This window comes from Triplophysa dalaica, chromosome 18 (assembly GCF_015846415.1).
Source record: "Triplophysa dalaica isolate WHDGS20190420 chromosome 18, ASM1584641v1, whole genome shotgun sequence".
Classification (NCBI taxonomy): Eukaryota; Metazoa; Chordata; class Actinopteri; order Cypriniformes; family Nemacheilidae; genus Triplophysa; species Triplophysa dalaica.
Genome location: NC_079559.1, coordinates 2,895,541 through 2,922,242, shown reverse-complemented (window position 1 = coordinate 2,922,242; position 26,702 = coordinate 2,895,541). Strand labels below are relative to the sequence as shown.

Genomic DNA, 26,702 nt, shown 5'->3' with positions numbered 1-26,702 from the left:
GGTTTATGAGTCTTATGAGTCAGTGATCTCCATCATCATGTTATACCAAGAAAAGCGGATCTTTTATAAGATAAGCGATGGTGTTTGATAATGCCTAATTATGGCGATATCAGGTCAGATGGTGCTGAAGATATTTTGATACTCAGAAGGCTTCTGTTTGAATGCATTCAAGACCTCTCTGTTTTATTCCTCCCATGTGTCATACCACGACAAAATAAAACACCAACAACCATTAACGTTTCTTCAGAAAGTTCTCCTTTTTTATTCCAAGGAACAAAAGAGCATTTTCATCCCAAACAAGAAAAATAAAATAAAACAAGATTATATTAATCAATTATTAAGAGGATAAAGTATGACTTTTTTCAATCTCTTCGTTTTCCCATGTGTTCTATAATGATATCAGTCATGTTTATATTCACATGCACCTAAGAAGTCCAAAGATGGTGTGAATGGCATACGAAAGAAAGGAGTGGTTAAGCATGGATCACAACAATGGGGCATTACGTTTCGATGACTGGGGTCAGCGATGGAGCGATGAATGGATGAAGAATGGTGAAGAAAAGGGAAGACAGTGCGGATTGCATGATGATGGATAGAATGTGATTCGGGTGGATTGCCGTTAATCTGCCTTCTTCGTGACGGGGAAAGAGCAGATGGAGGCTGAACCGTCCTTTATCAACTGCTGTCCGGGGAAGGTTCTCTATGCATGGCGTTTTTCTTCATGCTTTCGAGGTATTCCTGTTGTGACACTGCCAAAACGGAAGCCAATATCTCGTCGTCTTCCCAGTCTGTAAGACCTGTTGCAAAACACAAGAAACAAGATGTTCTGACCACACTGATGTAATCATGAACAATGTGATGTAAATATGGCTGCCACTTTAAAAGCTGTAAGACTGTTGTGCTTTCCAAACATGACTCTGTTTGTTTGAGCCTGGTATAAAAACAGTGGCTCAACCGATGGCTTAAGTTTGAGGTGGGACGGTCTGTTTGGTTGGCTAATGGTGGGGGGGAGTCTTACAGAAAACTGTTTAAAAACAGTCATTACTTTTGCATGTCTGTTCGGTGGTGCTTGTTGCACAACATTAGACGATTCACCTTCAACAATTCACATTTGTGTAACAATCCCACAAGAGCGGGATAAATAGAATCCATTCACTCCCTCTTTGAACCTTCCCAAATCCAAAACAAAACAAAACTGATGTCAACAGTAGCCGGGTGTGCCGATACTCAACTGCTATTAAGTGTATTTAACAGTTCATAACAACTACACACATGCAACTAATTGATGTTGAGTGATTTACACACAATATTTACTGGATGAATTTCACTCAGTTGCACACTGAATCACACAGGAGGGATAAAAAATAATTATTATAAAAAATTGTTGAATTTATTGGTGGGTCAATCCTATTGGTTTACTTTGCATTTTTGAACGTATATGCGGACCCTTTAGAATTAGTTTATGTACATTTACTACTTCTCTAACAAACCAGTTAAACATTGTGTTTCTTAAAGTGTTACTTTCAAAAGTAATTACGACATGCGTCCTTAAAATTACATTTCATGCCATGTGTAATGTTGCTGTGTGTGAGTGTAAGCAGTCTGCCAAGTTGTAAATCTGAAAGTCGAATAACGAAGTTATTGGCTTGGGAAAAAAATGAGTCGACTCTGAATCCGACGAACGAGTCGTCTGTCGTTTTAATTTCAGTTCCACTCGGTGTAATACCCGCCTAGGTTCCATTTGCGATACTCTACGCGGTAGACCAATCACAGCAGACTACACAATCTGACCAATCAGATCAGAGTAGGCTGATAAACCAAGTGGGACCTTAAAATCACAAGATATTTACTCTTTAAATCCTTTTTATACCGGGGGTCCAGAGTCTGACTACAGAGTCCTTGAGTCTCTTGAACCAACAGCTAACTAACAAACAAACAAACTAACTAACTAACTAACTAACTAACATAGCGCAAATTGTTCCATACCTTCCTTAACAAATACAATTTTTTTTTAAGACTTTAAAATACTTTTCTGCATCAATTACATTAACCCCCAGAAAAATGATGCATATTCCCTCTGAAAAGTTCGTTTTTTGCTTTGTGGTTTAAGTGCATTTATAGCATAAGTTTAGATCACCTTTTTAAACTTCCAGTTTCATTTTCGGATTGTCAACAAGAATTTGTACTTTTACTTTTTATCTTCACAATAGTTTGTTTTCAAAAATAACCCTGCCACAGGCATCACATCATAGATGAAGTTGATATATGAGAGGAGGCTTAGAGAGAACCACTTTAAACATTCCTAAATTCCTCGACAATGACGCAGGCAGACGGTATGACTTCCTCACCAAAAGCAGTAGGGGACATCTCTTGCATAATGGCCCGATACCCCAGTGCGGGATACAATGATACCAGGGAGGATGATGTGGGTCTGTCTGGTCCTACACAAGCCTGGTTACTGGGACCTAAAGAGAGTTAAAAATTCAAAGATTTAGTTTCCAAGCTTCCGCTAAAAAGTCTTCATCGCTTTACTGTATTCTTTATTTTGCTTGTATTTACTTAAGCATTTGCTAAAACAATTAGTATAAATTTCTGTGAATGCTTTGGGACATACAGAGTTTACATTCAGGCTGCATAGTGGCATCCAAAGAGGAAATGCATCATACAGTAAAACTCATTATGAAACGCAGATAAGAGACCTGGTGCACATGGCGATGGGGGTTTGGATAACGCATGGGCCGCTCCGGCCGGAGAGGTTGTGTCTGTGTCTGTGTCTGAGTGCGAAGGATCTGGAATCTCAGGAGAGGGGGCGGAGCTGCGTTGCCGCGGGGATCGTGCATTCCATTCTTCCAAACAACTGGAGGCTGCGGCCGTGGCGGAGCTGCACGTCGCGCTGGCCTTTCGAGGCTGACAAAACGAAACATGTTCATTAACAAATTAACTGACATTAGACTCTTCTAACATTGAATTTGCTTTGCACCTGAACACCTGTACTGGTCATTCAAAACACTCAACATGCTCACGTAACACATTTCATGCACGTACACTATATATACATTTTATGTAGTGTATGTACAATGTTTATTTATCTTTAACACTTTCTCTTTTGTTTTGCTGCACGGCTGATTTATAAGAAGACCTTTTGTTTCTTTTAACAAGGGTCTTCTTGACAGTTGGTTTTAAGCGTGAAGACGCAAACCACATGACAATAAATAAAAAAGAATCCTTAAGGTATCTGCATCTTAACCAACAACGCATTCAACACATAGTGATTGAGATGTGTGACTTTCAATATCAAGCCATGTACAAGTTTTTTTTGCTCAGAGGTTGCTCTTTCGTAGCTCTAAGGATTGGATAGAGTTCTCCGTTGTGTTTTATTTAAGTATCAAATTTGTCTCAGATGTTGCTCTGGAGAATTTGTTTGAATCCACGAAGAGTATGGAGGTGAAAAATGAATGTAGATTGTATCGAATGATCAGAATTTGGGTACATAGATGTTCAATAATATTGACTGTTCAATATCAGTCTGTGACATTGTTGAGATCTCTTCGTAAACATTTGGGAGATTTCGGGCTGTTCTTCTCAAGAGAAATGTGAGATAAAAAGGTGTAAGCAAGTTTCAAATTGCTCTCCATTTAATCTCAGTGATGTCTAGAAATACCCGAGAGATCTCATGTGTGTCTCTTAGAGATCTCATAGTTTATGATAAACAACAGTAATAAACATTTGATGACTAGAGCACATGCATCGTTCATTGTTAGTTCATAATACCTATTGCATTAATGTTCACAAATTCAATCTCTGTTTAAAGTGTTCTGCATGACAGAACAGGCTTGAAAATCTGTATTAAAACTGCTCTAATTGATGCAATTATGACACGTCAAATCACAGACTGCTTTATAATGTGCAATTTGTTTCTCTCGAAAGATTTGAATTAGTAATATATAGTTGTATTAGTTAGGCAGGATTAGAGTTTGAAAAGCTGCTGGCATTTCCACACCTGTCGAGCCTGTTTCTCTTGGTCTCTAAGCCACTGTAAGTAAGACTCTCTGGCCACTTGCTCCTCTATGGCCTCATTGGTCGCCTCCCAATCCGTGGCGCGTTTTTTGTCCTCCAGCATCTGTTGCTCAATCCAGGATTCTTCTGACGTTTTAATGGCATTCTTCATAAGTGACTGGTCTGCAAACTGCTCAGAGAGCGAGAGAGAGGTAGAAGAGATAATAAGTCAGAGCATTCCACTGGAGGCAGCAGGTGAGAATGCTTTACCCTGAAGCTTCTCACTGCGTCTGAAATGTTATTTATAGGCCACTGAAAGTGGCCTGAACTTGTAAGAAAAGCCCAAGCATTGGTAGCCTACATGCAAATTCAACAAACATTTTTTGAAGGCACATTTTTGACATGCTTTCGCAGACCATGCTCTGCATCCACGGCAAGCAAGGTTAAAGGATGGTTTCGATAGGCTTTGATGTTTTTGTGTCGTAGCTGTTACTAAATTGTGCATTTTATTAAAGATGGAGTGCTAATTCAACCGATCATAATCTGGGACCCCTCACATTTTAGTTAATATTTTATTATATCGTTTCATGTGACAACACTGAAGAAATTAAGTTTTGCTACAAAGTAAAGTAGTGAGTGTACAGCTTGTATAACAGTCTAAACTGCTGTCAACAAAAGTGAGTACACCCTTAAATGAAAATGTCCAAATTGGGCCCAAAGTGTCAATATTTTGTGTGGCCAACATTATTTTCCAGCACTGCCTCTTGGGCATGCAGTTCACCAGAGCTTCACGGGTTGCCACTGGAGTCCTCTTCCAATCCTCCATGACAACATCACGGAGCAGGTGGATGTTAGAGACCTTGCGCTCCTCCACCTTCCGTTTGCGGATGCCCCACAGATGCTCAATAGGGTTTAGGTCTGGAGACATGCTTTGCCAGTCCATCACCTTTACCCTCAGCTTCTTTTGGGGTCGTTATCATGTTGGAATACTGTCCTGCGGCCCAGTCTCCGAAGGGAGATCAGTGGGGGATCATGCTCTGCTTCAGTATGTCACAGTACATGTTGGGATACATGAACTGTAGCTCCCCAGTGCCGACAGCAGTCATGCAGCCCCAGACCATGACTGTAGGCAAGACACACTTGTCTTAGTGCTCCTCACCTGGTTGCCGCCACAAACGCTTGACACCACCTGAACCATATAAGTTTATCTTGGTCTCATCAGACCACAGGACATGGTTCCAGTAATCCATGTCCTTATTCTGTTTGTCTTCAGCAAACTGTTTTTCAGGCTTTCTTGTGAATCATCTTTAGAAGAGGCTTCCTTCTGGGACAACAGCCATGCAGACCAATTTGATTCAGTGTGTGGCGTATGGTCTGAGCACTGACAGGCTGACTCTTCAACCTCCACAGCAATGCTGGCAGCACCCATACATCTATTTCCCAAAGACAACCTCTGGATATGACACAGAGCACGTGCAACTTCTTTGGTCGACCATGGCGAGGCCTGTTCTGAGTGGAACCTGTCCAGTTAAACCGCTATATGGTCTTGGCCATCGTGCTGCAGCCAAGTTTCAGGTTCTTGGCAATCTTCTTATAGCCTCGACCATCTTTATGTAGATCAACAATTCTTTTTGTTCAGATCTTCATAGAGTTCTTTGCCATGAGGTGCCATGTTGAACTTCCAGTGACCAGTATGAGAGAGTGAGAACACCAAATTTAACACAACTGCTACCCTTTCACACCTGAGACCTTGTAACAGTATAGAATCACATGACACCGGGGAGGGAAATAACTAATTGGGACAATTTGGACATGTTTGGCTTAGGGGTGTCCTCACTTTTGTTGCCAGCGGTTTAGACATTAATGGTTGTGTGTTTTTTTGAGGGGACAGCAAATTTACACAGTTAAACAAAGCTGTACACTCATTACTTTACATTGTAGCAAAGTACCATTTCTTCAGTGTTGTCACATGAAAAGATATATTTTTTTACAAAAATGTAAGGAGTGTACTCGCTTCTGTGATATACTGTATATATAAGAAGGGTTGGGAAGGTTTGATGACAAAAGTGTAGCATAAATAGGGCGGTTTGAGTTCATCCACCGATATTTTGTGTCTTTCTTACTCTCTTTGTTCTCACTGTCCTCTTTTCTATCTGTAAGAGGTACATTCCTCATCTTCTGGAACAATATGCCCATGTTCTCAGTACACTGTCCTTCTGGTCTATTCTTCAGTTGGACACACAGACTATTACAATACAGTCAAAGAACGTAATATGGGGGAGTGCTTGGATGATAAGACCTGCTGTCACACATCGAGTGCCAGACACACACCACTAAATCTCATTAAACCTCTCATGGCCGGTCTGCTGTCACCATTCATGGTTTTTCGCATGTAGTTCTGGTCTTCTTCAATGTCTTCTACAAATCATCCATTCATCTGAATTACAAATAACAATTAAGCAATGTTTTCTGTATGTTTCTCTCCCTTACTTGTAAATGTGAAAAGCAGTTTCGGTTCAAAGCACAAGTCTTGTTTCTATTTGGCGGCGTTTTTACTAGAAACATCGCTATTAATCCACACGTTGCTTGAAGATTAATAACGGCAATACTCCCATCCGTGCTTTCTCTTAGTCAAAGTCCCCAATACGTACACACTCCATGTTTTGCAGTCTTTGAAGCTGCTCTGCCTTAATAAACACTTAAATAAAACAGTGTGCTGTTAATAGGGCCTCCCCAAAAACCACAGACGTGTGGAATGTGTCCCCCCCTCCTCCAGTAGGGCAATCTGGGAAATGAGACACTGCATGTCACACTTTGTCGTCTCTTTGTGGCTTTGATGGCAACTCCAAAACTCAGAGACCGGAACAACTGACGGCGCAGCCGGAATCTCAGTGAACGGGAGGGAGGATGCCAATCCTAATGGACTTCCCAATTCACAAAACCACAAAAATTTCACTTCACAAATGAGAGACTGTATTATAAAGCATTCATGTAGGCAATGAACTAAAATGTAAACAAGTAAACAAACGTGACCTCTGCTGAGGTTCTTGCAGAGAGAGATGAAGGTGTACGTGAAGGTATTCACGTACACAATAGTAACACCAAAGTGTTTTGAAGTAGTCGAGTTCAGCGAGGTCAACCGAGGCAAATTAACATTGAAAATGCACACATCACCACAGCTATTCTCACTTAAATGACACGCTTATAAAAAAGACTTCCTCAGCTAAGAGAATGTACGAGAAGAACTGTGAAGCTTATGTTGTTTTACAGAGTAAGAAAACTCAAATTAAATTACTTGTTAGTGTTCCTGTTCCTACTGTGCAGGAATTTAGTGCACATTATTACAATAAAAAAATAGTCAATCTTTTTACAAATCTTTCTTGACTTTATTAAGCATTCTGTGTAACTCTGAAAACAGGTTATAAAAGTAAAACAAGGAAGCGAAGTGCATGTTGCAGGTACCCACCCCTGGTTTGAAAGCTGGAAGTCCAAGCCCAACTCCAATCGTGGCTTTGTTGGGGTTCACCACCGAGTTGTAGTGAATGTTTCTGTGATAACTAACTCTGATTGGTTCGTCGTTATTTTGATGGATGCCATGGAACGTGTTGATTGGTTCTAAAAGAGAACATTACACTTTTGTATAGACCAATTTTCTATCATCAGATTTGTTGTCAAGACTAATCAGTAAAACACTAACTTCATGAAAACTTCATGCAGCTAAGGCCTGTTAAATGCAAAAAAACAAAAATGTTGCATGCGGCTACGTCAACTTTTGATTTCATCTTAAAACATGTCTGCAGGACTGCAACAATTTGCATCAAAAAGTCTGCAAAACAAATGAAATCCATTACAAATATAATGTACTATAACATGCGTGCAGCGCTCACCTGTGCCGTACTGATAAACTTCCACTGGACGATTGTACATCTCCGCCATGGCCTGCATCTCAATGTGGTTCCCATGACAGTTGTTCTTCCTCTTTCTGTTGATGTATGTAGTGAAGTCCTCTGTGACATAGTTTGAGAAGTAGTCTGCGTTTTTCGTCTAAAGTAAAACATGACCAAAATCACAAATGCATAAAAGATCCTTTTTATAAAAAGTAACCAAGTAAGGTTTAGGTAATGTTGGAGGAAACATCACATACCAAGTAATCCATGCAATGTTTGCGGACGACTTCGTGCATATCTTGGTCTCCATAAACTTGATCAGCTGCAGAAAAACAGAAGCAATCAATGTTTTAATGCAATTATTATTGCAAATGTACAATATTATTTCTGCATTAATGCAGTATAACTGTAGTTAAAAAATGCATTTATCTTTAAAAGTCTTTATCCAACTTAATTACATTATCAGAGTAAATTAGAAATAAACACAAAACGATGCTTTCAGAATTCAATGGCACTTAAGAACATTTTACTGTTATTAAGTATTAAGTCTTTGTACCTTATAATGAACACAAATGTAGTTTTTTATTTGTGTATGCATGTAGCAATAAACACACTATGATCTTTGCAAAACATAATTTCACACCACAGCAAAGAATTTTTTATTGCAACTGTTGCATTCATACCAATTATAATTTATTGAATAAAATGGAATTAAAAACAAAAGCTTACAGAGGACACGGACATGTTAGTTCTCACTAATGCATGAAATACAATTTTTTTGAGTCTAAGGGGTCTGATAAAAGGCAAACACTGTTCTGCATGCTTACACAGCTTTTGGCGGGCTTTACTCATTTATGTGCCAGATATGACTCAAAAACAAAACCAGGGGCCCAGATGTAAACAAACGGGTATATGAGCTGCTCTCGGAGGCGACACCTTTTCCTCCCAAAAGCGGCAATATGCAAATTAACCACAGCCTCAGAGCGCATTCCGGCTAGTCACATGATCATTCCCCGTTAAGATTCTCAGAATCTCTTAGTCAATTTCCTCTTTCGTAGCATTGGCCCACTTCTGTTGTGACACTTACGAAGATACTAAGGAAGTTGCCTTTTGCCGCGCTTAAAAAAGGTCTACATAACAGTATAGACCAAACACATCTATTCAGGTGCCTCTGCTTTATTTAAAGACGCTTTGAGTTCTGCGAAGAGGCCCCATAAACCCGCATTTAGTTATCTGACAGGTTTGTTGGAAGGAAGAGGAAATAGTTACTTCAGGTTCAGAGACTAAACCAAATGGCTGATAGAATACGCCGCAGCAAAAGTGTAAAAAAAAAACGAGCGGCAAGATTATTTTATTATTGGAATTATTCTCTCCAATACGCATTACAGCAATGATAGAACACTGTGTTTCTTACAAAATTAATTTGATAGGGGCTTGAAGGAGCACGGCGTTCTGTTCTCTGCACGAACAATGGTTTGCATTTTCTGGCAGGTTCACGCTGTTAGCTATGGATGTCACTTTGAAGTTTTGTTTGTTGTTTGTGTAAATTTGCTTCTGGAAGCCTTGTGGAAAAATGAGAGGCTAAACGCTGCGAGCTAAAAGCGTGTTCATCTGCAGGCTCAAAGTTGACTTCCAGCCTGTGTTTGGTTATAGTATATATAACAATTGTATTGAATTAAATGAAACTACGCAACAGTTATTTGATCTTTGCGGAGGTCTATCTGAAATAGGTAACGTTTATTTATGTTGCCGCTAAAACAGTCTATACGCAGATGCAAAACTCCCTAAGAAAGGTTGGCCTAGTTCATTGTTATTCGGTTTATTGAAGTGCACCTTAGTGTAATGTGGTACCAAAGTTGGTTTCCTGAAGTCATTTCAACTGTTGTAAATAGGCCAAGCTCACCAACAACAAGAAAAAAAAGTGGCATGCACTCCAACACACTAAAATGCTGGATTGTTTCAACCAATAGTTGGGTAAAATATGGAGAAACCATATTTTCTCCATTGGTTTAACCTAACCCAGAAAATGTCCATATTTGAACCACTCATGTATTGAAACAGCCCATTTATTTTGAGAGTTAAGACAAACAGCAGTCTGCAGGTCACATGTAGGTGCAGAAAGTTAAGCTTGCTTTTGGTTCCCCTTCTGGACCTGTTGTGTGTATTTTCCGTCTTGTCTTGCCCTTTCCATTCATAACAGCAGCGTGAGCGTGGATCTTCAGTGGGCGCTTTAGGGGAAAATCAGGGATTCCCCTCAACTCCATTTGCATTTTTCTGACTCATATGTGTTAATAAACACTGCCTTCGTTTCTTTCCTGATTTCGACCTGAATTTGAATAACAAACAGTTTTAGTTTGGTGGTGCGGTCATGTGTGCCATGAAAGAGTCTTAATGCACAGGCTTCACGGCACCTGTGTTTCCTGAGATGAATGTCTGTTGACCTAACATGCATAAGGGGTTTTCCAAAACGTATTTTGCCTAATTTAAGAATTGTTTTATTTTGGCCTGTATATATTTAGGTCCTTCCTGCAAGTCTATACGACTTTTTCTGCAAGCGCCACTATTTTTTTGGAATAAAAGACTTTCCTTCCACACTGACGTTGGTTTTATAGACTAAATAGAGAACATTTGCATTGCCCATAAGACTAGGGTTTCCGAGCTGATCCCCCCACACTTTAACCGAGAAGAGGCAGACATTACTGTCATAGCTGCAGGAAAAAAACACAGAAAAGCCCACCGCAGTGGTACCCCTCATAGCGTTGACATGCACATCTGGTCACCCAGCAAAAGTCAGTTGCTCAATACCAAAAATGGGCGGTTGACCTTTCTGGTTGAAACGGATGAATTGATGAGAAGTCAACAACAAAAAAGCGGAATAGACATTCGCTGAGCGGGTCTACCACGAAATGCCGATAGCGCTGATAGAATACGTGAGAAAAGAGAAGAGGTCCACCAAGCAAAAACAAAGCCACAAGCGCGCTTCCACTAATGTAGGCCGTAGATAGCGTCTCGATGGTTACGAGAGGGCTTGCTTCTAAGAATGGGGCGTGTCCGAATTTCAATTACGGAGGGGAAGACAGAGTTCACACCTACACTGGTGGTCTGGGGGCCATTGATAAGGTTTATCCTCGAAAAGCAAAGCCACAAGTATGTAAGTTAAAAGAATATATTCGCTCATAATTCCCAGGAACACTTCCTGCACGCTTAATGAGTTTGCATATTACTCTAGAAGGAAATCTATCATGAGACAACAGCCACCGGCTGCTATGAGGAAAACTAGGCATAACAAAATGCATTATCCAAACGTTTGTGGCCACTTTAAACATCTAGAATATTTACCCATTTAACCCTTACAAAGATTTAAACAAAGATTTAATTAAAGATCCAGTGACATTTTAATATTTAAAGGTCACTTATCAAATGCAAGGAAAATTGTGATACCATGGTAAATCCTGTGTACAAAATGAAGCATTTTCTTGCTTAAGAAAAAAAATCTCACAAGAAAAAAATTGGTTTGGAAATCTTTCATGGGTCAATAGTTTTTGCACAATTTTGTGAAGACCTTGCCAGCTTAAGTGCATGCTTCTTACTAAAGTGGGGGTACACACGGAACCTAAAAAAGCTCATTAGTTTGTAATGCTTTATTGCATTCGAAAAAAGCCAAATGTAAGCAATATATCAAGTGGGCTTGCGATACTCCATTAAGACCACAATGTATTTTGTGTAAGTGTATTATAAAAGCAACGAACCAAAAGATGCTGTGCATCACAGTTTTACCATGGCAAAAAAGTGCCACTTACATAACTTAGAAAAGAAAAACTAATATCAGACATAAAAAGTGCTAAAACACATCAATAATACTAAACATAAGGTGACAGCGATCGTTTAAAATAGTTCAATTGATGCGTCTATGCTTGAGCTCTTCCTCCATGTGTGACCGTGTGGAACATGAGTTCATCCAGAACGCTCCGAGGGCAGCACTCTGACCTCCATTACTATGTGTTTCTGCGTTCCGACTGCCCGAATGAACATCTGACAGGACACGTCCACCTCGACCCGCCTGATCAGTAAATACTCCTTACAAACAAGTAAATCGATCCTTCAGTCTAAACAAACAGAGTCACAACAGATTCAAAGGTAACTCTACTCAATGGCCTTATCCAAGTCTTCACTCATCACTGTTCTCTCATTAGACTATGAATTTGAGATTATGATCAAATAGATCAATGTGTATTGATTTGGAAGCACGCCACGGGGTCATATCACAACTGTACTTTAAGTCTACTGTGTGCTTTCTACTGCTAAAGAAGTGTAGTTATGGTTCAAAAAATGGCTGCCGTCCTACGATTGTGCCAGCAAACGCATTCGCTGATCATGAGAGCATTGAGTAAGGCAAAGTTAACTATTGCCATAGAAACACATGCTGGATCCCCATGCCTCTGAAATATCCGTTAAAGATCATAAGACATCCCTGCAGCCGGGCGCGCCGTCTTGCAGAAGTGTCTACTGGCACCATAGGTGCAAATCCCGGAGGCCCGCTGTACTTTTGAGTTCACGCTCTGGCGTAAACTCCAGACTTATGGGTCTAAACTATTTCATCAACAGACAGTTTTGTAAGAGACGTTGCCAGGAGTCGGCCATTATGGGCTTTTCATCATCTAAATAAGCCAAATGTGGTCGTGGTGGTGTCTAGGTGAAAGGCTCTCTTTTTTTTTAAAGAAAAAGGCAGTAAGTACTCCAGATGTGTGAAAGTTCACGAGTCACTTACGAGCAAGAAACTAGAAAACTATGCGAAAGGGTGCAGACGGTCTTATCACAATCAACGTCTGTCATCGGGTCCAAGTCTATCCTAGGTTAAATGGGCATTATTAAGAGTGTTGGCTACTCTGGATCTATAGTTATACAACTAAAAAGCTATAGAAATCAAATTTCTCCTACTTCACACAAAAAATAAATTCTGTCATCAAGTTCTTCCAATTTTTTTTGCTCTGATGAACACTAAGAAAGATATTTGGGAAAATGTCAGCAACTGACATTTCAGGGACATCATTGACCACCATAGTAGGAACAAGTATTGTATAATAATGAGGAAATTGTTAAAAATAAAATGAGATATTTTGAAGAATTTAGGAACTTGAAGAATTTGACAACCATTGTTATTCTTCCTACCACGGTAGTCAATGATGTCAAAGATATTAGACAGGCTTGGTACAACAAGTATTTCATGACAGGAATGACATTTTCATTTTTTGTTGACATATCCCTTCAAAATCTATCAAGACAACGAAATATGCAAAAGAAGAAGTACACATCATTTTGACCGGTTCACGTCGGATCTAACTAGTCAACGTCCATCAGTTCTTTCCCATTTCCCATCTGACGGTAACTATGCCTTAAAACGTTAAGATGTTATGTGAACAGCTCTGGTGTTGTAATCTGTGCTTTCCTGTCCTAGCAGAAGTTGATCAATGTAATGACAAGGAATCTATGTGTAACCCTTGATTCCAGCATGGCTTCAAACTTTGGCACGTGTTTGCCACAAAGCCACAGTACAAGATGTCAAGGAGTAAAATATCATTCTGGACCAATAAAAAAACCAAACACAGGCAGATAGCAACGACAGCTGGCCTCTGCTTCCTCAACACACAGACACTTTTCATGTTGCCTTTGTCCTTATTATCGAACAGAACCCCACTAATCTAGAATGTTGACCGGCTAGTGATTGATCTTAAGATTTATGTAATTTACAAGGGATGCACATTCGACCATTATTTTCTTTGGGAAAAGACACATCAGAGAAGACACATACAAAAAAAGCATGTCAAATGTCTTTGGATAAATACTAATCTGCCAAATACACATGTAAAATGAATAATTCCTAGAAAAACTTCCAAATAAAGCATGAGATTTGATGTTAATAAAACAACATTCGACCATTATATACCCTGTTCATCACCCTGCAGTTTGAAGCTGCCAAGTAACTAAGCACTAAAATCAATCAAAAAGTTTCAATCGCTGATTATCCAATCAGAATGTAGTAAACGTAACCAGCCTTTATAATTGACATGTAATTTTTTCGTACACTATCTTTTTCACTTTCCTCTTACGGTCAACCAATTGATTTTTCGAGTTTAAGTACCCAAGGGCAAGGTGTGGAGGTACCATAGAGGAATGCAGGCAACACCTTCGCTTTAAGACCGGGCCGCATGTGCCACTCCGTCAATTCATGTTATGGCATTCGTAGCATGCCCCTACAATCACAACAAGATGACGAACAGTGAAACGAAAGGAATGCAGCCCAGCTGTCTGTTCCAGGTTCACTACAGGGCACGGGCTGCTTAGTTGGAAAAAAACTTGCAGTCAGTGCGTGCAGGGCAAAACAAGCCGGGCCTACAATGGAATGTGATTTGCATACAGTGTGGATTTTCATAAACAGTTTCCAAGTCATTGGTCAGTCTGGTCTTGAGATAATCTTGACTTGATTTTCACATACAGACAAAGAAACCGGAACATGACGATCCTTGATAGTGGGCTTATTAGAAAGGGCCAGGATTTAGGATTTCTCCACTTACAAAATCAATTTTAGAATGTCGGTAAGGTGACACTTGACAATATCGTAAACATTAGCAAACGCTTTGAGCAAAATAGTTTTTTTGCATTTAGTAATCTTTTGTACTGTTAGTCAATGCCAAATGACATTGCGGTAATTCAAGTTCATTGTGCATTTACAAACGTCAACATCTCCAAATTCTTGTAAAATAAATGTACTAAAATTAATAAATGATTTAGAAGTATCCTTTACTGCAAGTTCATGTTAGCAAATACAACCTATATACAGTATATATTTCAAACAGTCGCTGTCCTTTAGAAACCATTTACATATCCAAATTGGCTGTTTTTAACACTGTACTTTTTTAAATGATTTCATTTGTTGTCAAAATTGACAAGCACTTTTTAATACTTTAATACCATAAAAAAATATGGACACAAGGTTTCAGAAGGACATCAGCAATATATCTATTTATTAAGTATTGCTATATGTATATAATAGGTATATAAAAATATTATTATTATTTAGAATAATGTAAAAAAATGACTTGGTTTACTCGCTGTAGAATTTAAATTATGTGTGTTTTTTTGGAATTTTGGAAACCGAAAAATGACGCATTGACTTGCATTGGTTTTGTTTCTATACAACAGAAGTGAAAGGGATTCTGTCATCATTTACTCACCTTTGAGATGTTCCACATCTGTATAAATGTCTTTGTTCTGATGAACACAGAGAACGATATGTGGAAATATGCTTTTAACCAGACAGATTTCCCCCCGTTGACTACCATAGTAGGAAAAAATACAATGGAAGTCAATAGTGCCCCAGAACAGTTTGGTGTCCTAAGTTGTTCAAAATGTCTTCTTTTGTGTTCAACAGAATACAAACAATGATAAAGTAATTATTCCTAATATGGGAGTCAAAGGGGCAAAATCTGTCTGGTTATAATCATTCTTCCAAATATCTTTCTCTGTGTTCATCAGAACAAATTAATTTATACAGATTTGGAACAACTCGAAGGTGAGTAAATGATGACAGAATTTTCATTTTTGGGAGAACTATCGCTTTAACATTACTTTGTTTAAACTTGAAGGAATATTTCACATTCTGTCAACATTTACTTACCCTGTTGTCATTTTAAACCTGTGTGATTTTCTTTCTTCTGGTAAACTCAAAAGAAGATATTTTGAAATAAGTTTGTAACCAAAAATCGTTGGTCTTCATTGCCTTCTATCGTATGGACATCAAACCAATACAAGTCAAAGGGGACCAACGGTTCTCTGTTACCAAAATTTTTTCAAAAAATCTTCTTTTGAGTTCTGCACAAGAAAGTCATATCCAAATTGGCTGTTTTTAACACTGTACTTTTTTAAATGATAACATTTGTTGTCAAAGTTGACAAGCACTTTTTAATACTTTTTATAAAAAAAAAACATCACAAAACAATATGGAGATACAAGGTTTCAGAAGGACATCAGCAATATATTTATTTATTAAGTATTGCTATATTTATATAAATATTATTATTATTTACTATAATATAAAAAATTGACTTTGTTTCCACGCTATAGAATTTAAATTATATGTGGTTATAAGTTATTTCAATGCTAATACTTTATTCAAAGCTAAATATTGACACCACATAGTGGACAAGTAAGCTGATTGATAAATTGATAAGATTATTTTAACTGGAACGGACATCAAACATAAAATCATACATTTATACAAGATTTCATTACAATCCAAGAATTTGCCCACTTCCATCTTTTTTTACCAGGTCATCTGTATCAAACAATTCAGGGTATATCGAGTGTCTATATATGGCACAGCATTACAGTTTTAAAAGTATAAAAAGACTTTGGCTGGGTCAGGTCACCCCACTATCAAGTTTGTGCGCCGGTAACGGTGCCAATACTACCTTATCCACCAGAGACCAGGTCGAGCTTGAGAGTGGGACGGTGCTCTGAATAACCAGCAGAACAGCACTGGAAATGAGAACAAATGCTGGGAGCCAGGGCTTGGGCCGTACACATGACACCACTTCCCACGTATGAAAAGAAAAAGCACATTCCAAAAGAAACTCTCCCGACACAAAACCCTGTACAACAATGATTACCGTACAGAATACAGTAGTGAAAGCTTCTATCAAGGATGTGGTGATTCAGACTTCATTCAGGTGTTCATAACAAAACTGTTTTTGATGATTATCACATGGCCGGATAAAACCACACTAAAGCAGGTTTTACAACTGTTGTTTTTAAAGGAACATTGTAGGCGGACGCCTTGATTTTAAACCTGGGCCAATCAAACAGTCCCTGAAACCACAAAACCTTTCGAAAGTTTTCTTTGTAATACCAAAACCGAAACCACAAATGGCAAAATTCTCACTACCAAAAAAACAACACAGGTGTGTCGATAAATGCGTTGGATTCTGCAAAAATGAAACAGACACCCCATGATACTGTGAAAAGTGACGTGTCTTCTTATCAGAGGCTGAATGCCAGCACTACGTGATCTGATGGCACTAAAAGTTAACGTGCACTTCGGTCAAAGTCATGACAAACAGAGCAGCAGCCAGACATAATTCTGATCATTATTAATAAACTAACTTTCAAATCCTTTATGAATATTTCTAGTGTTCCAGCTAAACATTTGGATACAATTTAAAGAACATAAAGTTACTGAAAAAAATGAAGAGGCAGGTCTGAATTTACCATTTATAGGTTTAACACTGTGTCTACACCGGACACACATTAGAACCCATAAAAATTGAGCAATGGGTCCATAAGCTGCGTTCAGATCATAAGCGACTTTGACTTTGTTGTTATTCCCAATAGTGGTTGCCCGTGTGACAACATCCACCGATCACATTGGCTCTACCATCTTCCTATTGGCTGTCCCTTCTGAAAATCGCTCTTCATTTGCATGAAGTTAAAGATTTCTCAACTTTGTCGCGTTGCTAGACATGCCCATCCGGTCGCCAATAGTTGCGACTGCTCGTGTCGCCGGCAGTCGCCAGCCCTCCATTAAAATGAATGGGATGATGTGGCATTGTCGCTTGTAATCTGAACGCACCTTAAGAACAAGCAGGTTGTCATGTCGCATTGCCCCTGTCGTGTCCGGTGTAGACACTGTGTGAGTAAAATAATTCACTTTAATGTCATTCTGTGAACTAGTGACGTTTCTCCCAAATTCCAAATGAAAAAACGTTTTTAATCTCCATTTGTTTGCACAAAAATGAAATGGGACAAACAAGGTTAAAAATAACAAAATAGATGAAATGTTTGCAGATCTTGAATACTGCAAAGAAAACAAGTTCATATTCATGCTTAAACAATACAATTATAATGTTTTAAGTGTAATTTAGGATCAGTGGGATCAAATGGATATATGATGGAACAAGACTGATTTTTCGCAAGTTTCATGCGTCTTTGCATTTTTTTAGTCTTTCACATGACTGACTATTAAATTTGTGTCTTTTATAATTAAACAGACACTGGCCTGATATTGCCACAGTACACACAGAAATGCAGATAGAAGGCAAAACTGGAGTGATCTCTTAATTTTTTCGGTGGCTGCATCTGTTTTCTATAACTTTAAGGTCTTTTGATAAATGGCATGTTCTTAAATGATTGAGTTAAGCAGACTAATACAAACTGTATATGCATGAATTACTTTGTGAGTTAAGAGGGTTGTAAAGGAAGAGGAGCCGCCCAGGGTATATAGGAACTCATTCAATACTGTAACATCCCAGCATGCACTTGAACAACATGACTGAGAGAAAGACCACTGAGTGAGCAGGGCTGTATTCTTAGACAAAGCTAAAATTGTTATGTTATTGTATGGTCTATTCACAAATTTCCGATCATCTTGTTTTGATGTACGCTGTTATTGTAACACGAGGAAAAGAATAATAAAGAATAAGCAGGTGTGGCCAATCTACAGACTGGGGTTGTATAACACTACCGCAAATTACCATTGATATCCCGACCACTGATGATATAAACCCCTGTGAGATAAAATACCTTGGAAAATAATTTGAATAACACTGCACGAACATCTGACTGCACCCTGCTGCCATTTGCCTCTTCTGACGAGGGGAGAGCTTCCACCGCATATGGCAAACTGAGTTACAACATGAAGAACTAAGCATTCAAGCAGTCATTCAGGGTTCAGAATGACATGCAATTCTTCAAAAGTTGTGCTTCTTGATAGAGAAGCTTGCTACATCAAACTCGCCGTTAAACAATGAGTTGCAAAAAACACGTTTAAAAGGGATAGTTCACCTGGTCAATTCAAAGCTGTACGACTTTCTTTCTTCTGCAGGACACAAAGATATTTCAAAGAATTTTGGAAGACAAACAACGACGCATTGACTCGCATTGGTTTTGTTTCTATACTAATAGAAGTGAAGGGGATGCTGTCATCATTTACTCACCTTCGGGTTGTTTCCAAATCTGTATAAATGTCTTTGTTCTGATGAACACAGAGAACAATATTTGGAAAAATGATTATAACCAGACAGATTTTGCCCCCGTTGACTACTATAGTAGGAAAAAATACAATGGAAGTCAATAGTGCCCCAGAACGGTTTGGTGTCCTAAGTTGTTCAAAATGTCTTCTTTTGTGTTCAACAGAATACAAACAATGATAAAGTTATTATTCCTAATATGGGAGTCAAAGGGGGGGCAAAATCTGTCTGGTTATAATCATTTTTCCAAATATCTTTCTCTGTGTTCATCAGAACAAATTAATTTATACAGATTTGGAACAACTCGAAGGTGAGTAAATGATGACAGAATTTTCATTTTTGGGAGAACTATCGCTTTAACATTACTTTGTTTAAACTTGAAGGAATATTTCACATTCTGTCAACATTTACTCACCCTGTTGTCATTTTAAACCTGTGTGATTTTCTTTCTTCTGGTAAACTCGAAAGAAGATATTTGAAAAAAGTTTGTAACCAAAAACCGTTGATCTTCATTGACTTCTATCGTATGGACATCAAACCAATACATGTCAAAGGGGACCAACGGTTTTTGGTTACAAACTTTTTACAAAATATCTTCTTTTGAGTTCTGCACAGGAAAGTCATATCCAAATTGGCTGTTTTTAACACTGTACTTTTTTATATGATAACATTTGTTGTCAAAGTTGACAAGCACTTTTTAATACTTTTTATTAAAAAAAAACATCACAAAATAATATGGAGATACAAGGTTTCAGAAGGATATCAGCAATATATTTATTTATTAAGTATTGCTATATTTATATAAATATTATTATTATTTAGTATAATATAAAAAATGACTTTGTTTACTCGCTATAGAATTTAAATTATGTGTGGTTATATTTTATTTCAACGCTAATACTTTATTCAAAGCTAAATATTGACATGTTTGAAATGAAAAGGGGGAGTGTAAATAATGACCGGATTTTCATTTTGAAGTTGAACTATTCCTATAATTGGATTCATAAAACGAAAAACAAATATTCAAAATTCAACACTATGCATCACTAACCCAACAAGAATATTTATATTGAATTTGCTGCAAACATCTCTTTACAAAAATCATAATTCGAAAATGGTCATTTCTTAGTTATGTTTTTCACTAAAATGGCTAAGCAAATAATATGTAATAAAAAATTTATGCAAACTAAAAAAAAATGCGACACTGAAGCATTTTCACAAGTAGACTCAGACTTCTGAAAGATCATGAGTGACTGTTATTCAACAGCGCCCCCTAAAACTGAGATATCCAGATCACACAGGTGGCGACAGAATCAAACCCCGCAGCTTTCTTACCATTTGGGCAGTTATATAACATGGATTGCTTGACTCAAACAATTGTTTGGAGACGGATAGTTTCACACCTGCAGAGTATAGACGATGGCGCAGTGTCCCCGATGGGAACGCTACAAGTAGGTCAGACTCCGCACATAACATGTCTGTCTTACAAAACCTGTACAAATCTCACACAAGGCCCAAGATAGATGTTCGATTGTGTGTACAAGTTTGGCTACACGTTTTTTGAATAATCTTCAAAATATTCAACACGTGATAGAAATCAGGGCTCGTCCGGGACAACTGAATATTGTTTTGTATGGGCAAGTGAGAGCGAATTTTACCTGCCCTACGGGAATAATAACAGTGCTACGAAAAAATATTGGTCCGTGCTAAGAATATTAAGAATAGGTGCATTAGACAGAGCTGCGTGTTTATGTGAAATGCGTTTGTAATGGTTGTTTGTGTGTGACGACACACATCTAGTATATGCTGGGTTAGGGGCTGTATCCACCGAGGCGCTTTTACGCGACTGAAAACAGCAGGAGCTCGGCTGAAAACGCTCACTGCAGGCGTAGTGTTCTATCCCCAAAATTTGCATTGTTCAACTCTGGGCACCCAGTCCAACTCTGGGGCTGAGCATTGGAAAAACGCAGAGCGCCGGCGCTGAGCACGGAAAAAAAACACCAGCTGTTTCCATTGGAAACAATTGAAAAAAGAAACGTCTTGGTGGAGACAGCCCCTTAGGTATGTTTTAGGTTTTACCAGGTTAAAGTGTCACGAAACCTCCCCTTTCAGCTGCATTCTACCTCATGGTCATTTCTGAAAAAATGCAATAAAAATGGGCGTGAACGCTGCGAGAAGAGCCGTTAAAAACCGGCAAAGGTTCCGGCAAGGGAGACAGGCGTTCCAATCACAGGGCACTAAATAATTGTTGGTTAGTGTTTCGTGGCTATTAAACCAGCTATGAACCAGGTAAGGACCGGCACATGACCATCTTAAATCATCACAAACCAGCATCAAAACATACCAAACCAGCATATGCTGTTTTCTTTCAAAAGTTGAGTCCATATAACCAGATGTGGAATCCTGTTATTTAAATATGTCATCTGGCTGTTCTGAGTGAATGAGCTGCACAGGTTATCATACTACACGAGTGATGGTCGAGGATTTGTCTGCGTCTGCGCTGTATGAGGATAAAACACATGAACTTCATCACCACAGTTGCTCTGAGAGTTTATTTTACAAGCATTTTACTGTTTGAGTGAAGCTAACGTCAAGCACACACTAAACTCTAGCGTTTTCATGACGACACGTCAAAATAGAAATGACATTAACTTGAACACTCAGACGAAAAAATACTGTAGTATTTGCTTAAGGAAATTGTAGTACCCTTGTAGTAAATTGATTAACTGTAAACACGTAGTATACTATAGTAGGGTTCCAAAACAGTATGGGGAGGTTTCCCGGAGAGGCCTAAGACTAGTCCTAGACATAAACAAATGATAGAGCTGTCTAAAATTAAAATAGCTTGCAATGACGTATTTTAAAGGGGTCGTATGGCGTAAATACGTTTTTTTCTGTGTCTTTGGTTAGTTATAAGTTGCCCATGCATGTATTAGATTGGTAAATTTGCAAAAATTAAACAAAAGGTGCATTCTATCTAAAAGCGAATGCTCACCTAGACCTGCCTGAAATGCCTTGTGTAGCCAAACCCCCCAGAATCCACATCAGTATGTGGTTTTATTAGACTAAGACCGCCGAATGTATAAGCAAGTAAGGAGGGCGTTCCTGTCAGTACAATTGCTTTAGATTCTGATGTTCTAAATATGGTAAGAGGCGTTATATTTCCCTCACACGCTTGCAATATTCTACCAATTCCTACGCAGTGGTTAACTGGCCAATCATAGCACACCTCGCTTTTCAGAGCGATGAGCTTTGTTAAATATCTGCACGTTTCAGAGAGGAGCAAAAAGGAGATACAAACATGCACGGTATGTGGAAAGTACAGCGTATTTTTAACCGTGAATCGTGTATACACATTGCATAACAGCTAAAACACACAAAAATATTCGTTTTAGCCGGGTGCCCTTGTTTTGTCTCAAAATTGTAAGGCATGGCTGTAAAAACTGCTTAAATGTCCTAATTTAATTTAGGTTTAGTCTTGGTTTAAGATAATCCTTGTCCGGGAAACCGGCCCTATAGTATCTAGGAATTTTACTGGAGTTTACTATAGTAAATATCACTATAGTAGGCTCTACTACAGTATTTTATGTGGCCAATATACCTCTATTGTGTAGTAAAAAAAAGAAATACACTGAACTTAGGTACAAATTTAGGTCAACTAAAAATGATATGGCCCTAATTTATCCATCTGTATGTAATGTTAATGTCATTTGTCAGTTACCTGCCTATTCATGTGATGAACTGCACTTGCATATTTTTTAAATGATGACAGAGGTGGTTTTATACTTGTGCAACAAATGTTTGGCCTGTGTTACAAAACTTTAAACCTCTGTAGCACCAGTGCTATGTGCAAAAAAAGTTAACGTAAAGCCCTGACACTAAAAGTAATTACTGCTTGCCTTATTTCTATAACAATCATGGAGAGTATTAACAAATGTAGGTGGCCGCAGCACACACTAGGTAAAACGCTTATAAGCCATCTTGACCAATCAGGATCAGAAACAATTATATTGACATCTTCGGACAAGTAATATTTGTACTCGGACAAGTGAATGACAAATTTACTTATCCGTAGGAAAACCACATGACAATGCTTTACGTCAAGCCCTGGAAATATAAGCTTGGAGAGAAACAGAAAGTGACCAACATGACAAAAGCAACAAAGCTAGATAACAGAGACAGAGAAATGTAATACAGAATGATTGATGATGCAACATAAATATGGCATATTGAGATATAGTTGCTAGAAGTTGAGATGCATAGATACACTATACAGTCAGCTTTTATATGCCACTAACCAAAACACAATGGTATTGGTCTTAATTCAAATGATTTGTCTTAAATGTCACACAAACAAAAAACTATTTGGGGTCAGGATTTGAGGTCAAAAAACAAAATTCATCTGCACATTTACAAGCTGGAATTAAAGTGTGAAAGAACATCAACAGCTTTCACAGTATGGTGTCGAGTTTTGTTTCGAGCACCTGCCTGCAGAACAGTACAAATATGCAGGTGAGTAGCGCCACCTAGAGGAAGTAGTGTTTTGGTAGTTCTTAATGAACTTAATATAGTCTGGAATGTCCAGTTTAAATAAAAAATCAATTACCGATTTGGCGGACCATTTCTTTTACTATTCGGACAATTATTCATAGAATAATTTTCACGCATTATTCATGCACAACAGATTACCATGTATTCTAAAATGCAATGTATTGTATAATTTTTCTATTTTTATCCTACATTATAATTACTAGATCTATATGTCTTGTCTGTTTCCAAAATGTGTTTTCTGTACAGCTGCTTTGGAACAATGCAAATTAGAAAAAGCGTTATGAATTAAAAAATATATAAAAAAAAATATATATATTTTTTATATATATAAAAAACAATTTATGAATTTCATTACATTATGTAACACAATATCAAAAGTAAAATAAACCATTAAATCACGAATCAACAGACCATTTGTTTGCAGATATATTTTGCTTTTTTATATTCTGTTATTCAGTGCATTCCCAGTCATACATTTTGAAGTATTTCTTTTTCACTTTTTCTTCAGACGGTTTTAGCGGCAACAACATAAACAAACTTTATGTGGCCCAAACTTAACTTCCGGTAAACCTATTCAAAGAATCAACAACTGTTAAGTAGTTTTAATTTATTTGAATACAATTAAATTTCAATAAAATATTTTATATTTAATTTATACTTATATGAATTTATATGAACAAGTTATTTAATAAGCAAACACAACATAAGTAAATGTTGTGTTTGCTTATTAAAAGGAAAAAGCAAACACTTACTTTTATTTTAAACTGAGTTTTTGTAACTCTACACACACAACCTTTAAATGGTTAGCTATTATAGATGAAAATACACCCAGACATGTCAAATGTAAAATCCTGTGTGTTGCAAGTTCAGTGTGCAGTGGAGTTTATCATAATGTGAGCAAATACCGTCTGTAGAAGTACAGATAAAACAACCAGGTCTGGTTGTAGAACAGATGATGGCTATTTAATGTGGAGATATGAACTGGATTGCATACAGTTTACTCAATCAATCTTTCACCAGTGATTGGTTAATGTACCCACCGACAGCTCTGAAGAGGCAGGCACCATCTTCCTTCATTTTTTTGATGACGAATCCTTTCTTTTCCCCGAGCGCTTTTTCGAACCAGTGTTCCTGCTATAACACAGACAGAAGATCAGAATTTCTTAACAAAACCAGCAGGTGTTCAAATTCATGTTCTGGATAAACAGACAGGAATTTTATGATGGAACTATTGCTGAAAGCAATCACGTATGTTGTGTCAAGACACTTAGACTGTAAATAGTGGACATTATCACATTTTTTTATGTATACTAAAGCTCTTTGTCCGACCACATCATGTCTGAAATATTCTACTTTTCTAGACTAGCCATAAATTATATTCCACATTTTATTACATTGTGTTACTCTACATAAAAAGATTAGATTTTATACCTCTAATTATAAGTAATGAAATAATGGTTAATCTGTGGCATAACAGTGATTTTCAATGCAAAAATACGGTTTGAGGATTAAATTATAAATTAATTATAAATGATTGTGTTGATGCTGGGTTTTCCCGACTGGGTTTTCATAGCACAAAATGAGAAATGTTCAATCAAAATTGAGATTTTTTAGGTTTATCTGTATCCCTAGAGTTCAAGGACGATGCCACACCATCTTTCCATCTAGTTTCTATATATCTATCTGTTTATCTGTGTGTTTACATTTATGCATTTTACAGATGCTTTTATCCAACGCTACTTACATTGCACTTAAGGTTAAGGTATAAAACTATTTTACAGATTAAGCTGTATGGAATCAAACCCATGAGCTTTGCGTTGCAAACACAGTGGACTACCAATAGAGCTACAGAAACACTAACTTATCAATTTGTTTGACTTACTTGGTTTGTTCACTGAATTGTCTATCTGAGATACTGTGTCTGTCATGATAAAAAAATCCATGTATCTGTCTGTACAAATGTCACTAACAATGTGTCAAGCATGTAAATAAAACGTAACGTGTCTGGTGACGTCATCCATCACACACCTGTTCCACTGTGGCCGGGTCCTCTGACTGTAGTCTGGCAGCATTCTCATACTCATCCTCGCTGTTGTACCCGGCTCCTTCCTCCCGCTCGGGACTGGTACCCCCTCCTCCTCCAACACCACCCCCGCCGCCTCCGCCTCCGCTTCCTCCCCCCGACGCCCCGGGTCCGGTCCCTCCACCGGCTACCCCACCGGAGCAGGTCGCCTGTCTCCGCCTCTTACTGAGCCCGGGCCCCGAACAGCACCCTCCCATCCCTCCTCCGCACCCCACCCCGCTCGACAGCTCGCCTCGAGCCCCGGACACGCACGACATACCGCCCGCATCCCCCTGACCGACCGGGGACCCGGCGCCCACCGGCGGAGGAGAGGCCTGCTGCGGCCGGGCACTAGATTCATTCCGCCTGTCCTCTCTAGACGCCGGCGGAGCGGCTTGATAGGACCAGGGCGGCGGAGAAGCCCTGGGCCTCGTGCCCGGTCGGACGCCGTGGGAGTGCTGGTGCGGGTCGGAGCCGGTCCGGCGATCGGAGTCGTCGGGGTGATCCGACACACCGACCGACGAGCTCGGCTTCTTCTTCGGCAGGATCGTCATGCTCGGGGAGGGGGGTCAGGGGTGACGCTTCCTCCGTTTTTACGACGTCTAACGCGTTTGAACGTCCGACTCGAGCGTCTTTGACGTCGTGGAAATCGCTCCCGTCACCCCGGAGCGTGTTTAATTCAACGCGAGGCGATTTTACCGTTTAAAACGGCCGACAACCGAACAAAAACAAACCGTCTTCCCGTCCCTCAGTTCTGCTGTTGCCACAAAACATCAACATACGGATGACGAGACGATCGCGTCACTTCCGTTCCATTCTGCTTCCTCTGTTGGGCTCAGTTTTTTTAATTTCAGATTTTATTTGACTTGTTTGTATTTTTGGACATTTGTCATTAGATTGATTGTTCAATTTTTCATCTCAGCAGGTGCACGTGTTTGGTTTGTTCAGTCACACTGATCCACTGCCCTCCTCTGGTATTACTGGAGCATATCATGTTTATTATGGGAGAATATGGACTGAATAAACTGGTGACAATGAAATAACAATCAGTGCATCACTTTTAATATCTTCACTTTCTCCAATCCTTTCATGAAAGAAGAAGAAGGTTCTAAGACTTATGTTGACATCTTTAATCATAACACATGGGTGTAGTTTATCAAAAATAACCATTCATTATTCACTATT

The 26,702-nt window shown here is 38.6% G+C and overlaps 1 protein-coding gene across 2 annotated transcripts; it reads right to left on the bottom strand.

The window, feature by feature from the left end:
• Window positions 1–232: 232 nt before the first annotated feature.
• otud5a (OTU deubiquitinase 5a) lies at window positions 233–26,506 on the bottom strand. Of its 2 annotated transcripts, none has more exons than XM_056773509.1 (9): window positions 25,484–26,506; window positions 24,496–24,586; window positions 8,141–8,205; window positions 7,884–8,040; window positions 7,463–7,611; window positions 4,001–4,186; window positions 2,700–2,907; window positions 2,349–2,465; window positions 233–797 (listed from the first exon to the last, which is right to left on the bottom strand). In XM_056773509.1, exons 1-9 carry the CDS (start codon window positions 26,069–26,071, stop codon window positions 676–678), a joined length of 1,683 nt encoding a protein of 560 aa, XP_056629487.1. In that variant the 5' UTR covers window positions 26,072–26,506; the 3' UTR covers window positions 233–675. The 2 variants fall into 2 exon arrangements, with proteins under 2 accessions (XP_056629487.1, XP_056629486.1); XM_056773508.1 differs by having other exon boundaries at window positions 24,496–24,589; window positions 25,484–26,502.
• Between the last annotated feature and the right edge of the window lie 196 nt (window positions 26,507–26,702).